Below are 16,604 nucleotides of genomic sequence, written 5' to 3'. Positions count from 1 at the left end.
TGCATGCTGAGGAAAAAAGCTCTTTCAGATCACTCTGAAAACATGTTATAAGTTGTTGAGCACTTTAGACATATCACTTATTATTCGTTACAAATAATAAATCATACCCTAACAACAATAATAGTGATATTTTGTGAATAATGGTGGTATGGGGAGTCTCCATGCAAGATACTATATGGCATACTTAAGACACATTTATTATCTCTAATTTTTAAATAATACAACAGGGTAAATTATTTCCATTTTTCAGATAAACGAACTGAGACCCAGAGACTTGCCCAAGCCATAAAAACTAGTTATGCATTTATATTCTATGTTTCTTAAATTTGCACTAACATGACCACGAAAAACACCAGACAAATTAACACTTTATACTCTGCTGTTTAACAACTTAATATTCATATTTAAGTATATTCCACATTTAAGTATATACTACTAGTAGTACAATGACTTACATGTAGCAGGTATTCAAATTACTGTATGCTCACTGCCTCCCAACTTCTGATGCCATTATTTCCTTCCCCATGTAAATCCTTTCTTGATAAATTTTTTTCAAAGAATATTGGAAACTCATTTTCTACCAGTTTTTCTGCCCTTATATTTGTGAACAGTGGCTTTTAGTACATATTTGTTAATAATAATTTATATTTATATTTTTCATATACGGAGGTATTCCATTCTAGGTCCTAGCACAGTCAGCTGTTTGGCTAATTAGGTTTACCAAGTGCAAGACAATGTATTTGAACTTTTACAACCTTGTAAATAAGGACAGTGTTCCCCTATATGAAAAGTGATCCACAAATGCATTGAAAAGATCTTGTCAAAAAGTGAGTGAATGCAGCAAAGACAACTTCACTAGTTTACCTTGACAGTGACATTGTAAGCATTAAAAATAGAATCCCTATGTTAATAAAAAATAGCCTGTGACCTTAGGATCTGACCTTGAAATAACAGACCATGTTGAAGTCTGAAAGGCCTGGGTAAGTAGATGTGGGAACATGAACGTGACTGGAATTCATGTTCAAAATATTATGTCAAGAGTATATCACATCTGTGGGATAGAAAAGAAATTTGCACAGGGATACCTCCCTCCAATGAATGTGAAATACACCCAAAATGCCTACTATAAATTTCAGGACACCTTCTCTTCCATAAAGTTTGATCACTGTAGGCTACCTGTGATTTTCAAGGATCCCAATTCTCCTTCCATACACTGCTACTGCTTATAGTCCTTTAATGATCCTTTAATCTTGCGCCTACTTCTTATGCTCCCCAGTCTCACAATTCAACTACTACTTTTGTGCAGGTGACTTCCAATTACAGTATATGTCTCTAATCCTGATCTCACTTGCAAACTTCAGACTCACCTTCCCAACTGACTGACAGATGCCTTACATCTGTACCTCACATCTATTTGTCCAGAACTGAGTTGAAATTTTGTACCACCAAAACATGTTCTTTGCCTTGTATTCTCTCAGTTAAATGGCATTAAGACTTCTCTTTCTACTCCAGCTCAAATCCTTAGCACCTCCTCCTTTACACCCCCAATCAGTTATCAAAATCTGTTGATTCCACCTCTATTATCTCTCTTAGTCATCTCTTTTGCATTCTTACTGTCATTATCCTGGCATTAACCCTACCTAAACTATTAAAAGAATGCCATAAATAGTCCAACACAGAGCTGTCAGAGTAACCCTTTCAAAGCACAGATCTAATTAAATCTCTCTTTGCAAAATTTTTCTGCAAAGCCTACAGTGGTGGTTCTCAAGCTTCAGCATGGACCAGAATCACCTGAAAAGCTTAAAAAAGCTGATTCAGTAAGTCTCTAGAGGCTGAGAATCTGCACTTTGAACAAATTCCTAGGTGATGCTGATGCTGAAAACAGAATCACTGAGATGTTAACAGCATTACTCTATGGAGGCTGAGATCATAAGCAATTTCTTTTGTTGCTTGTTGTTTTCTAAATTTTAAATACGTATTGCAAAAAATGTTAATTGTTCTTAGAAAAGGTACAATGACTTAAAAATTTTAAAACTACAATAAAAAATTTCCTGACATGTCATTGGACATATACCTAATTGTTCAAAACGAGTGGCATATTAATGGTCTTTAAAAAAACATGTTTAGGGCTGGCTCTTTAGTCAGTTGGCTAGAGCATGGCATTGATAACACCCAGGTCCAGGGTTCGATACCTGTAATGGCCATTCACACACACACAAAAAGACCCAAAACCCCCCCAAAAACATGTTTAAAAAAAGAAAAGTAAATAAAAAAAATTAAGTAACATTCAAAAAAGAAATTAAAAGGCCTTGAAAGCTTGGATGGGCAACAATAAGGATTAAATAAACGATGGCATTAGCGATACAATGGAATACTTATGGAACTACAAAAAATATAAAATGTTTAACAACATGGAAAGATGACAACATATTATGTAGGGATAAAGTATGCTGTAAAATATGTTCCCATCAAATGCATGTTTGCATGGTAGGTACAAAGAGAGAAAAATATACACAATATCAAACTTCTACCTCAGGTGATGGAATTATAAATTTTTTTTTTAAATGTGTGATTTATTTTTAAAAAAGTTTCCACACATATTGTTAGAAATCTATTGATAAAAGCTATAAGCATAGAAGCAAATAAAATTACTCAAAATCAAGGTTAAAAAAATGTTTAAAAAGATTTTCAAAGTAGCCGCCTTGGAAAGCTACTAACTTATTCCAGTGATGTGTCCCTTAAATTATTTTTGTAAGTGCTCTGAGTTATGAAGCTCACCAACAAAAACTGGACATGTTAATTTACAGTCATATCCAGTTACTTTGCCTTAGGTAAGAGGATATTATCCAGTATGACCTACATTACTCATTAGTCTGCTGCTAATAGTTTATGGCTATTCCATAATGAAAATTAACCTCAAGTAATTTTTTTCTGTTATTTTTTGTTTTATTACATAAATACATATGTAAAGTACACTAACCTTAAGTATCCAATGAATTTTTACGCCCATGTAATCACTGCCCAGGTGAAGATACAGAACATTTTCAGCATCTGGGAGGGTTCCCTTTGAGCTCCTTACCAATCAGTCTTCATTCCCAAAATAGTGGAGGTAGCTATATTCTGACTTCTTTATCAGAGAAGTTTGGCATGCTCTTGAACTTCATATAAATGGAACCATACAGTATACAGTCTGTTGTGTGTCTTATGTTTTTCGTGCAACATAGTATTGGTAAGATTCATCAATGCTGTTACATGTATCAATTATTTTTTAATGCTGTGTAGTAGAACACTAAATGAATATACCCCAATTTATTTATCCTTTCTCCTCTTCATGGGGCATTTGGGTTGTTCCAGTTTGGAGGCTATTATGTAGAATGCTACTGTGAACATTCTTACATATATCTTTGAGTGGACATATGCACTAACTTGAGCACATTTCTGGGAGTTCAAATGCTGAGTCACAGGGTTTAACTTTAAAAGAAACTGCTGAAATGGTTTTTACACTCCTACCAGCAATGTCTGAGCATTCCCAAAGCGCCACATTTGGCATGATGACTCTTTCAATCTTTAGTCATTTGAGTAGGAGTGAAATGGTTTTTGCATTTCCCTGATGACAGATGATGTTGAATCCCTTTTCATGTGCTTACTGGCCATTTATATTCCTTTTTGAATTGTCTTTTCAAGTCTTTGGCTATATTTTAAAAACTGGATTGTCTTTTTATTACGAGTTTATAGGAATTCTTTATATATTCTGAACTAAGTCCTTTGTAAAATATATGTATTGCAAATATTTTTTCCTAGTCTATGGTTTGCCTTTTCACTTTGTTAATTAAATCTTTTGAAAAACATAGGTTTTTGATTTTGATGAAGTGCATTTTATAAATTTTTTCTTTTATGTTTAGTGCTTTGTGTCCTAAGAAATCTTGCCTACCCCAAGGCCACAAAGACATTACTCTATGTCTTCTTCTAGAAATATAATGGAGTCTCTTGATGAACAAAAGTTCTTAGTTTTAATAAAGTCCAATTTATCAATTTTTGTTCCCTTTTATGGTTAGTTAGTGCTTTGGCATTCTGTTTAAGAAATCTTTGCCTACTTCAAGGACATGAAGCTATTCCTATGTTTTCTTCTAGAAGGCACTGTTTTGTCTGTAACATTTAGGTTTTTAATCCATCTTAAATTGATTTTTGCATATGACATGAGATAGGGCTGTGGGTTCTTTTCTTCCATCCAGATATCCAATTGCCCCTGAGCCATTTATTGTAAAGACCACCTTTCCCCACTGATGTGCAAGGATGCCTTGGTCATAAATCAGGTGACCAAATATATGTCAATATTTTTCTGAACTCTATTTCTCTGTTAGTCTAATCTAATTACCACATTGTCTTAATAATCTGGCATCAACTTACATTAATTCTCAGCCACCATCTCTCTCCCCCGAGACTTAAATTACATCTTCCTGCATCTATTTGCCTGTATTCCTCATAACTCTCACATACTGTTTTTTGTTTCCATTTTTTCTCTGTGCTTCTGTTTGGATATTTTCTATTAACCTTTTTTCAAGTTCACTAATTCTGTCTTCTCACTAGTTCACTAATTCTGTGTTCAACCTGCTGTCAAGCCCATCCAATAAGTTAATATCAAATGTGTTTTTCAGTTCTAGAATATCTATTTGATTCTTTTTTATTATAGATTTCAATGCTGTCAAAATTTTTCATCTTTTCCTCGATTTTATCCATTTTTCTTTTTCTAAGACATTTGTAATACTTATGTTAAAATCCTTGACTACTACAGTAATTCTCCCCTTCTGCTCTGGGGATATGTTCCAAGATCCCAGTGGATGCCTGAAACCACAGACAGTACCAAACCCTACATGCTCTGTGGCCATAATTTTTGCAGTTTGAGGTGCGACAACAAAACTAGCATGAATTTCTTTTTCCTTCTTCACAATTTCATGGATAGAAGATTCATTCTTACTATAAATCTTAGCAACCTCAGCATATGATCTTTTTCTTTCCTCATTAAATAGAGAACTTTCACCTTTTCATTTAAAGGAAGCACTTTATGGCTTATCTTTGGCTTATCTGAATTGTCAGCATCACTACTCTTCTGCTTTGGGGCCATTATTCAGCAAAATAAGGGTGACTTGAACACAAGTACTGTGATACCATGAGAGTCAATCTGATAACTGAGATGGCTAATTAACTAATGGGTGGATATGCCTGACAAAGGGATGATTCACCTCCCAGGCTGGACAGAGCAGTACGGCGCGAGATATTATCATGCTACTCAGAATAGTGTGCAATTTAAAACATACAAATTGTTTATTTCTGAAAGTTTCCTTGTAATATTTTCGGACCATGAAATATTGACCTTAAGTAACTGAAACCTTGGAAAATGAAACCGTGGATAAGGGGGGACTATTGGAAGGAACTTCAACATCTAGGTCATCTCTGGGTTTACTTCTATTACCTATTTGTTGTCCTGGCTATCATTTTCCTGTTTCTTTGCATTTCTTATAACTTTTGATTATATGCCCATCACCTATACAAGAACAAGAGAGACATAAGATGATAGTGTTTTCTCTCAGAGTTTGCCCTTTCCACTGTTGGGGCCTGATTTTTCTCAATCCAATCAGGAATGGACTCCAATCAGGAACTGAAAATGGGTTGAGACCTAGTTGCAGTTTTAAGTTAAATTCACATCTGGTTTGGTTTTCCCAGTTCTTTGAGTGGATCCCTCTATATTTAGATTGGAAATATGACAGATCTCTATCACCTCAACCCTTAACTTCCTACCCTACATGGGCTCAAAATCTGACATTTGTCTTGAACATAAAACCAGCCTTGTTTGATACAGTAGGTCGGTCTTCCTCTAGCATGTCTCTAAAGCAATGCAAGAATATGGTATATTTCACTCTACCTTTCTAGCTCTGTCTTATTCTCAGGTGGCACTTACCTCTTTAGCCCTAAAAATTCTGTCCCTTGGAGATTGTGAGCTTAGGTCTTTAACATCTTGCTCCACAAAGTTCAAAACCTGGCAAATGTCTTTGACAGATGTGCTGTGTAAAAGTAATGTGTTTCTCCCTCTAGCATGACTTTTTCTCTTAACATTCTGCCTTTCCAGTACATCCCCAGTTCCCTTCACCACAAGACTCAGCCAATGTCCCATGGTAAAAATTAGCCATGCATTTGGAGCTCCTCTGAATGCTACTACATCACATCTGCCCCCACTTTTGTCATGACCTCCAACAGTTTCTTTCCCCCAGTGGAATCCTTCTACCTGTGCCAATGATGAACCTTAGTCTGTACTCAGGATCAACATCTCCAGGGAAGAAAATCAACAGTAATCTCAGGTCATCAAGAAAGGGCTCTTTTCCTCTTTGGAGTTATAGTTAATACAGTTCTCCAGTGTCTTTAAAAGTATGATTTTTGTATTTTATCCAGTTTCTTCTTATTGTAGAGTGGTACTGGTTGCCTTGGGCTACAAACTGTATACAACCTAGAAGAGGTCCTCAATTTCAAAAAGCTTTTAAAAGAAAAATGCAACACAAATAAAATGCTTCAAAAAGTACTTTGATAAATGGCAGCTTTTAAAATACACATGTAATTTTGAAGGACAAAAATATTCTTTATTAGTTTTGGAAGCTTGGTTAAAAAAAGTAGTTAATCACATTATATATTCATGCATTTTAAAAAACATTTTAAGATATTAGAAACATTAGAGAATTATTCACTGGAGATAAAATATGCTGTGGTCCCCTCAGTAATATTTATTAATGAACAGCTGTATCATTTCAGGGGAGTTCCTACTTGTTTTTTTTAGTTCATCATAGTTATAAATTCTTTTCGTTACCAGATACAAGTACACTTTATAATTAAATCTTTGAAATAAATTATGAAATGTGTCAATCTCAATTTTTATTTTTTATTACACTCTGAAAAAATACACGTATAAGGTTTTACAGTTTATAGAATAATTTATAAATATTTCATTTTGTCAAAATACAACAAAGATATGTGCTTCATTACTAATATGCCTACAAATATTCTTCCTGCACCACGACAACTCTCAGTTTAAATGCTTCACATCTCTATGTGATCATGTTTACCTTGTTTAAAAGCCAATCAGGCTGAGTTCTAGCCATGGAGTGAAAAATATAGTACATTTTTTTTTAAAGCTTAGCTATAATTTTGCATTTATCTGATTCCTGGTCATCTAAATCCCATGCAATCACTACTTTATTTTATTGTATTTTTATTACAGAAAATTTCAAACATATACATAAGTATGAAGAATACTATGACAAATCCCCATGTATATTCACACTCGCTTCAGTAATTACCAATTCATGGTCAACTTTGTTTCGTCTACACCCATACCCACTTCTGCCATTTCCACTCCTCTACTCTAGATTTGTTTTGAAAACAAATCTCAGATATATCATTTCTTCTGTAAATATTTCAATATGTATACTTAAACAGGGAATCTTTCTAAACACAACCAAAATGCCATCATTATACCTAAAAAATAAATATTTCCTTAATGTCCTCAAATATATAGTGTTCACATTTCCCTAACTCTTGTACATGTATTTCCCTGGCTCACACTCACACAAAATATTTTTACATTTTGTATCAATGCCACATAAGCAACAGCAAAGCTGTATCCTCTTTTGCCACTAGATGGTACTACTGCATACATTTTAGACTTCCATAGTTTAAATAATCTGGTAAGAGGAGATATCCCTTGCCTTTCTTTGGGGTAAATAGGTTAAAAATCAGGAAACATGACTCATGATTATATAATGCATTCCAAAGTCTAATAAGTGATTCTGGGGGGAACGACCATTATGTTAAGTTAACTTTAATGTAGCAAGTGCTGATGGTTCCAAAAGTTACTTTTCATAAGTCAATATTCAAAGACAAAATGAACAGGTCACAGTTCATGCTCTTTAACTGCATAAAACCTATTAAGGAAGAGAAACATAAATAATTGCATTATAAGGCTGTAATTGCTATGATACCATATGCCCAATCCTAAAGAAATACATGGATGTCTGCAGAAGAATGTGCTGAGTATCAGTCAATACACCGTTGAATTCACTTGAACTCTGAATATCTGAAGTGCCAATATTCCTGACATATATAACACCACACAGATAAATGGTCAACCTGACATTCCATTGCAGAAATTTTTAGGGTGTGACTTGTATTGTTACCTGAGGGACATTCCACTTCAGCATGGAGTCGGATCTAAGGGTAGGTTAAAATGTCTCCCCAAAATTAATTTTGAATTTGCTTATGTAGTTAAACAAAAACTTAAAGAAACTACAGAGTTCTCAGATAGGCCTGCCAGGAGCAGTTCTCTGTAAAATACAACACACCAAAGTAGCAGATAAAAGAATATTTTAACTCTGTATCTTTAAACTTTTAAAAACACATGCCACGTATAACAATTTGAGATGTATTGTGCTGATAAGTGTTAAAATACCAAACTACTCTTTTTTAACCTATTTGGTAACTGATTCAGGTGTTTTTAAAGTCACTCATAGTTTATGGCAAGAAAAAAAATGTATGTTTATATTTATAGTCTACCTTATTTCCAAAAGGATTTGAAGTATCTTGGAGATCCGTTATTGCTGGGTACAGTTTTACCATAGAAATAGGCAATCAGAGTAGAAAAGATTGATAGAAAGATAGAAAGAATGGTACACATGAGCAAAAGTTTGAACTGTTATGATACTGAATATAAAGGGCAGAAGAGTTATAATATAATATAATATAATACAAAGAGCAAAAATATTTACTTCAGTGATACACAAAAGCCTGGCCTTGAAATGCATAGAAAAGAAGATCTAGGACAGAACAGGAAATGATTAAGGAATAAGAGTAGTGAGTGGACAGAAAGAACAGAATCAGGAACTGACATGTTAAAATAGCCAAGGGGCAGAAAGAATGCAAAGCAGGAAGAAGTTTTTAAAAGGGAAAGAAGTAACCTTTTTGTTGATGATCTCCAATTCTATAAACTGATTAAATTCAGTGAGAAGAGAATCTGCCTAAGTAACTGGGAATTAAAACAGCTAGTTTTAACCCTGATTATTTTGAAACTAGAACATATTTTCCCACTACAGACGAAATATTTTATAATTTTTCTTGGAGGTTATCACAGTTTTTCAATGCTATTTGGCAAATCGATGTTAGGGCTTGACAGTGCCATGGAAATCATCTAGGCTAGTGGATGCCCATATTTTCCAGTAAGACAAGAAGTCCTGAAGGGTAACCAGAGGTCATGTAGCTCAGTTTGTGGAAAAGCCGGGAATAGGCCAGATACTGACTTTCAGTTAAGTGCTTGGCTCACTTAGGGCATCCTGATTTTCTTGATCACCTATCATTGCAGCACTTAAGATCTGAAGGAATTGGGGAGAAAGGCTTTATTTAATATTTGAGATATAGTCTAAAATTGTGAGGCTGGTTTCTACAAACTACACAGAAAACCTTGTCTCAGTACAGTGATGCTAAAGTTGGTCTCTTATTTTTCAACTTAAAAACAAGAAATGACTAGTCACTGGGCTTTTACATTTTTTTTTTTTTTTATATGACTCACTGGCTGGATTCAGTACATCTTATTTAAAAATATAAATGCTAACTTTTGCAAGAAAAAATTTACATATTAGTGCTTAATTTAAAATATACTTCTAAGTAAGTAAAGTGTCTTACCCCAAGTTTAGAAGAAGAAATACTGAATAAAAGTGGATAAACTACAGTTAAAAGTCACAGTCTTGATACCTTCATATTAGATGCCTCAGTTTCCAGTTTTGTAAGATGATTGGAATTATCTTCTAGCTCTTGTCGAAGATTTGAGTTCTCCATCTTCAGTGCCTCAACTTGCTTTAACAACTGATCATATGAAGCTGCAGCCATCCTTGGCTACCCTTGGACCTATAAAGTTAAAAAGGATTTTGAAATTCACTACTAAAAAATATAGTGGCTGCTTGTCTTAAAAGAAAGGGATAAAGGAAATAAAACTTTTGAGACATTTTATAAAAAGAATTGTCAGTATGCTAGTTTTGGTCTCAAAACAACATTTGTTCGAATAGCATTATCTTTCTAAGAGGATGACACATTGGGATCTTGGTTGAAGACAAAACAGAAGAGAGAACTTCATTACTGGATAATATTTCTATTGGGTAAGAATTTTTTCAAGGTTTAATATTTTACCCTGTCTTACAAAACTTAGGGAATGTAATCATTGATAAAAAGTTCATTTATATTAGTAAAATTAATTCATTTCTGGATTTTGTCTGATAGTCACAGAATTTTAGAGGCAGAATGAATTAATGAGATTACATATTCCAATCCATCACTTTTCATTTGATAAAAAGCTAGTCTTAAATATCATCCATGGTGAAGTGTTCTGAAGTTCTAAGAAGATCTCATTAAAAGGTAGTCATTTAACAAAATAAACGCAAGGGAGAGCATTAGATTGAGGCTTTAAATCTTTTTGACTGGAAGATTATAAGAATTACTAATATAAAGTTTTGTTACATTTATTCAAAAAGATCAATATAATAGGCCATCCCATGGCATATGTGACCTTGGGACCCACTGAGTTCAAGTTGAGGCCAAAAGACGCTTAAAAAAAATGAATGATCCTAGGAGTACCGACTATCAAAAAGAAGTGAAGCACAGTAAGACAGTTAATTACATGACTGTGAAAGAAGACAGGGCACAAGGAAGATTCAGAAGATAGCCAGGTAGTAAGAAGTCCTCGGTATGAAGAATTATAGAATGCTTGGAGACGTAGTAACTAAGTAAGACTTAGGAGACCCAGATTCTCTTTTCAGTTTAATGCCAAACTTACTTTGGAATAAGTAAAATTCTGCCTATCTTAATTATTTAATAGCTAAGAAGTATTACATAGATTGTACTTAAGCAATACTTAAAGATCTTGACATAAAAAATGCTTCTGTAACATGAAATCTACTCTATATAGAATAAGGCAGACAGCTGATAAACAGGCCAGTCACGACAATATTGGAGTTCAGCAACTGGAGGGCCATAACGAGAGAAATCAAGAGACTCAGATCAAGCCAATTCTACAGTTGCTAGAGTCGAGGATAAACCTGGTACAATACAATGACACCTGAGGAGGAAGGGGAGTCCTGGCTGTAGGGATCACCGACAAAAGTCTATGGTCGAAAAGAATGAGAACTGGACTTGTATTTGGAGACTTGGGACTTAATTTCAGGCTTAGTCATGGTTTAACCTTTGCCTCTTGTTTTTAATTCATTTCACAATTTGTAAATGGACATTTACTACCTACTTTAACATAACTTATAGGGATACTGTTAGGATTAAGTAAGAAAAGATAGGCTGAAAAATAAAGGTGCTATCTAAATATTTTATATTATGAAAGTACACATGAAACATAACTAAGACTTAATGTTGATCTACGGTTAAAACCCACCTCCCCTGACCAATGGACAAGAGATAAAAAAGTGATTCAGCCTCATGAAAAATGGCAGAGGAGACATCTCAAAAATAAGAGAGAAATTCATAGGAGTGGTCATTTTTCTGTTCTGCATCATACCATTAATAAGCAAGTCTGGAAATACAAAGCAAATTAAAAACCATATGACAAAGGTGAGTATCTGACAGAATTCTGATAATATAAACCTTAAAATTATTTCAAATAAAATTAACAGGTAATTTTACACTAAAATAATAAAACAAAATAAAAGGTAATACAGAGGAAAAAACAGGCACACACGGACATGTTGAGACATAGAGGTTATAACCTTATACAATCACAAAGAGCCAGACGGGCAAGATGAGCAGAGACTACTAAAAGTGATCTTTATTAGAGGGAAAAAAAAAATCCAGTCCTTCAGAATCTCAATCATCAAAGTCCTTTCTGCTCTCACAGGTGTTTCATCTAATTTTATCAAAAAAAATAAGATGTTTCATGGAGGAATACCATACCTTATATTCTTTTAGGATGTTGTAGCCACCCTTCCCTAATCCAAAATTGCTTTTATGCAAAATTTGTGAAATCCTAAATTTATTTCAGAATGCCTTTTATGCAATCACAAGAATTTCCTATCAAGTATATCCTAACTGCAAAAGTCACTCAACAGTTTTTTAAAAATTTGAAACTTGTGTGATCACATTGTGGCTGCCATGTCTTGTGCAATGGGGAAAACTTCTGAATCTTTCACTTTACTGAGAACATGAAAACATCCCAATTTGGTTTTCTGTTGTTAAGAGGCCCACTAAAGAGATCCTCCACCCTATAAGTGTGGGTTAGGGGAGAAGAAAGGAAAAGAACCATTATCTAGACTTTTGTCCAAATGTTCACTGAAAAGCAAATTTACAAGTATCATTAAAAATTAATGCAAGAGGGCTGGCCCGTGGCTGACTCGGGAGTGTAGTGCTGATAGCACCAAGGCCACTGGTTCAGATCCCTATATAGGGATGGCCAGTTGACTCAATTGGGAGAGCATGGTGCTGACAACACTAAGTCAAGGGTTAAGATCCCCTTACCAGTCATCTCTTAAAAAAAAAAAAAAATGCAAGGAGACAGAAAAGTTTCAGACAGGCGAAAGATACTCAATTATAATTAAATGTGGAGGATTCATTATTACCAATTTAAAAAGTTTGGGATCATTTTTTTAAATTAATGGAGCAACTTTTCTTGTTTTGCTTTAATGAAAAAACAAATATATATCTGTCAACACTTTCAGAGGGTAATGAAATAAGAGGAAAATATCAATAGGAAGTCAGGAACCAAAATCATAAAACACCACTTTGCTCAATTCTATGCAAATTTAAAAACGTGAATGAAATAACTTACTAGAAAATATACAATTTTTCAAAGCTAACCCCCAAAACACAGAAAATCTAATGAAAGTTACAATTAAAAAGCTGCTAGTATTAGAAAATCAACTATAATATCATTAAACATATATATATATATTTTTGTCTTTTTCGCGACCGGCACTCAGCCAGTGAGGGCACCGGCCATTCCTATATAGGATCCGAACCCGCGGCAGGAGCGTCGCCACGCTCCCAGCGCCGCACTCTCCCGAGTGCGCCACGGGCTTGGCCCTCATTAAACATATTAACAGAGCTACACAGAAAAAAAATCATATAATCATGCCAAAGATAAGACATTTTACCAATTCAATACCCATTCTTGTTGAAAATACTGAATAAAAAAGAACACTTCTTTAACATAATATATATCAGCCCCAAAGCCAGCAGCATACTTAAGGCAGAAACAAGAGATAGTCGCAAAGTCAGAGATGGTCCATTTTTACATTCTATTACTCATAATATTAATCAACACAATGAAATTAACAAATGGAATTAGAATGAAAAAATCAGAAAGGAATACTACTGGCAGATGATATAATTACATACCTGGAATATCCAAAACAATCAACTAAATATTATTATGAGATAATTTAGTAATATAATGTAGTACAAAATATACAGAAATCTTTCCTTTATAATAATGTGCAAAGAGAAAGCAAATAGAAGATGAAATGGAAGATCCCATTTACAACAAAAAAATGAAGTATCTAGGCATAAACTGAACAAAAAGTGTCCAAAACATATACGAGGAAAACTATAAATCACTTCTGAAAGAAAGAAAAGTAGACTTGAGCAAATGTAAAGAATGTATCTTAATCTTGTATACAAAGATTTAGCATCATAAAGATGCTACTTCTCCCTAATTTATAGATTTTATGGTCTCAGTAAAAATAATATATAAGGTTAGTTTTTGTTTTGTTTTCTGCAGCCAAGCATTTGAAAAAAACAAGCAAACAAAAATAGAAAAATATGAAAAAAGAAGAGCATGGAGTAGATCTACCACATACTAAAATATTGTACAAAGCCTTTATAATTAAAACAGTACGTAGTTACCTGTATTGTACCAATAGGTTAATTTATGAGTTTTGATCATTATAGTAAAGATATGTAACATGTTAACATCAGGCAAAGCAGGGAGAAGGGTATATGGGAACTCTCTGTACTATGTTTCCAACTCTTCTGTAAGTCCAAAGTTGTTTGAAAATACAAAGTTTTTTAACAAAAGCTGTAATATTGGCATATGAATACATCAACCACTAAAACAATTTTTAAAATTTAGAAGTAAATTTATGAGTATAAATTTAGTGTACGATAAAGGTAGCATCTCAAATACTTGTGAAAAGATGGACTTTAAATAAGTGGTGCTGGGAAATACAACAGCCATGAAGGGGAAAAAAAAATTGCATCTATTCCTCATAAATTGCAAAAGGAACAGAGATTTCAATGTTTTAAAAACATTTCATGGCATTTTAAAACAGAGTTTTGTTTTATGACTAAACATATTTAAATGGCATATACCCTCTTCCAAGGAGGGTGTTATGGTGGCATGGAATACTTTAATTTTAATTAGTTAACAGGTGTAAGGCAGGTAGAGGGCCAATTGGAGTTCTCTGAGGTCATGATGTCTGTTACTAGACTCAGGTTATTAGGGTACTTTAAACAAATGGTGTAGAAGTACAACTACTTTAAAAAAAATAAGAAGCACCCAGAAAATGGAACACTTCATTGGCATTAAAAAGAATGAGGTTGATGTTAAAAAAAAAAAAAAAAAAAAAAGGAAGCAACAACAAAAAAAGAGGCTGCCAATCACTAATGTCTTATATGGTCCATCCTGCTGTAGTAAAGATTAAACAATAGTATAAGAATAAAAGACATCACTGGAAGAATATACAAAAATAAAGAAAGAAGATCTCCAGAAAGAAGGTCTGAGCTCTGGTGACAAGCCTTCTTTTTTACTGCATACCCTTTTATAGAGTTTGAAGAGCAAATCAAAAAGTTCATTCTTTGAAAAGATTAATTACGATTAGAGGGAGAAAAGAGCCTAAACATACAAAATTAATAAAATTCTAGGTAGGGGAAACTGATTCAAGAAGAAATAGAAAACCTTAATAGTTCTATAACTATTAAAAAATTGAAGCAGTAGTTAAACATTTCTCCCTCTTCCTCCCAACCACCTCAAATACTAGATTCAAATGGTTTTACAGACACCTTCCACCAAACTTTTAGGAAACAAATCATTTCAATCTTATACAAACTCTTTCAAGAATAGAAAAACAGAAAATATTCTACAATGCATTCTGTGAGGCCAATCTAACCATGATATAAAAGTCAAAGACTGTGGGAAAAGAATAATCATAGGCTAATATCATTCACAAATATTGATTCAAAAGTCCTAAGCAAAATATCAGAAAACAGAATATAGTAGTACACTGTGAAGAAACTACAGCAGAATCAAGCTGAGTTTATTCCAGGATTGCAAGGATAGTTTAATATTAAATTGCTCACTACATTAAAATATTAAAGAAGTAAAACCATGTGTTCATTTAAATAAATGAAGAAAAAACATTTGATAAAGGTCAGTATCTGTTCATGATAAAATTCTTAATAAACTGGAAATAGGAGGAAAGCTGCCAAAATCTATAGTAAACATCATTCTTAGTAGTGAAATGTCAGAAGCATTCTCTTTAAAATCAGGAACAGGATGAGATGTCTACTATTACCACTTTTATTCAACACAATTCTGGTAGTCCGAATTAGTACAGTACATTTCCCCACCTCTTCTTTTCCTTACATTCTGTAAATGGCTACATACATTAACTAGGCCCATCCAAACCTAGGTGTGGGCAAGCTCCAAGATGGCCATCACAGTTACCAGAAGCAGTGGTTGGCAAAAATTTTCTATAAAGGCCAAATAATAAATATTATAAGGCTGGTGGGCCATATGATTTCTGTTGCAACTGCTTGACTTTGTAGCTGTAGCACAAAAGCAGCCCCAGACAATACATAAGTGGATGAGCATGACTGTGTTCTAATAAAAATTAATTTAAAAGAACAGGTGGCAATTTGCCAAACCCTGACCTACAGCATAGATTCCCAATTCTGGTTTTCAAATGCTCCAAGGTAGCCACCAAATTTCAAAGGCTATTGAGAAATTCCTAAAATATCACTATTTTACTTTTAAATAAATGAAGGTACTGCTATGTTGAAAAGAACAAGAACTAGGAATCCATAAGGTTCTTAAATTTTTTCAGTAATCATTTTAAATTCCCAAAATTTCTTCATCTTCATCCAGAAATTTGTTACAATCTCAATTTGGCTGCCTCTTACTCTTTAAGGCATTGTAAACTCACACATTTTTATTTGTTTACTATCACTTTAACAGAGTCTCAGGAGAAAGAGGTGATAAATGTGGATGATTAATTCACTAGATTGAATTAAATTCTGTTTTTACATTAAAATCCTTAATTCATACAGAACTTTTATTTTTGTATATGGTATGAGTGTAGTGGTCTAACTTTACTGTCAATTACATCAGCACTATTCACTAAACAAACCATTTCTTTTCTACGAACAGACATGTATCTCTTATCAAAGCCTAAATTCTCATATATATTAGAACTGTAACTGCTTTACATTTATATTAAGACAGATTCATATTTCTATGACACTAAATTTTACTCTGTCTCATGGGTAATTCAGGTCTTTCAATCAAATTTTCCAGTTTTCTT

At 33.6% G+C, this 16,604-nt stretch overlaps 1 protein-coding gene across 10 annotated transcripts in view; it reads right to left on the bottom strand.

Annotated features, from left to right (window-relative positions):
- APC (APC regulator of WNT signaling pathway) overlaps positions 1 to 16,604 on the bottom strand; it is a 121,338-nt gene that overhangs the window by 64,111 nt on the left and 40,623 nt on the right. For 7 of the 10 annotated variants that reach the window (XM_063087820.1, XM_063087823.1, XM_063087824.1 and 4 more), the window contains exon 2: positions 9,787 to 9,939. The exons of 2 other annotated variants lie outside the window; for them this stretch is intronic. In XM_063087820.1, coding sequence (XP_062943890.1) covers positions 9,787 to 9,921 — 135 coding nt within the window. In that variant the 5' untranslated portion in view covers positions 9,922 to 9,939. One more of the 10 variants, XM_063087828.1, reaches the window with a different exon arrangement.

This window comes from Cynocephalus volans, chromosome 2 (genome assembly GCF_027409185.1).
Source record: "Cynocephalus volans isolate mCynVol1 chromosome 2, mCynVol1.pri, whole genome shotgun sequence".
Lineage (NCBI taxonomy): Eukaryota > Metazoa > Chordata > Mammalia > Dermoptera > Cynocephalidae > Cynocephalus > Cynocephalus volans.
Note: the sequence above shows the minus strand (reverse complement) of the source record. Positions and strands in the feature narration are given on the sequence as shown.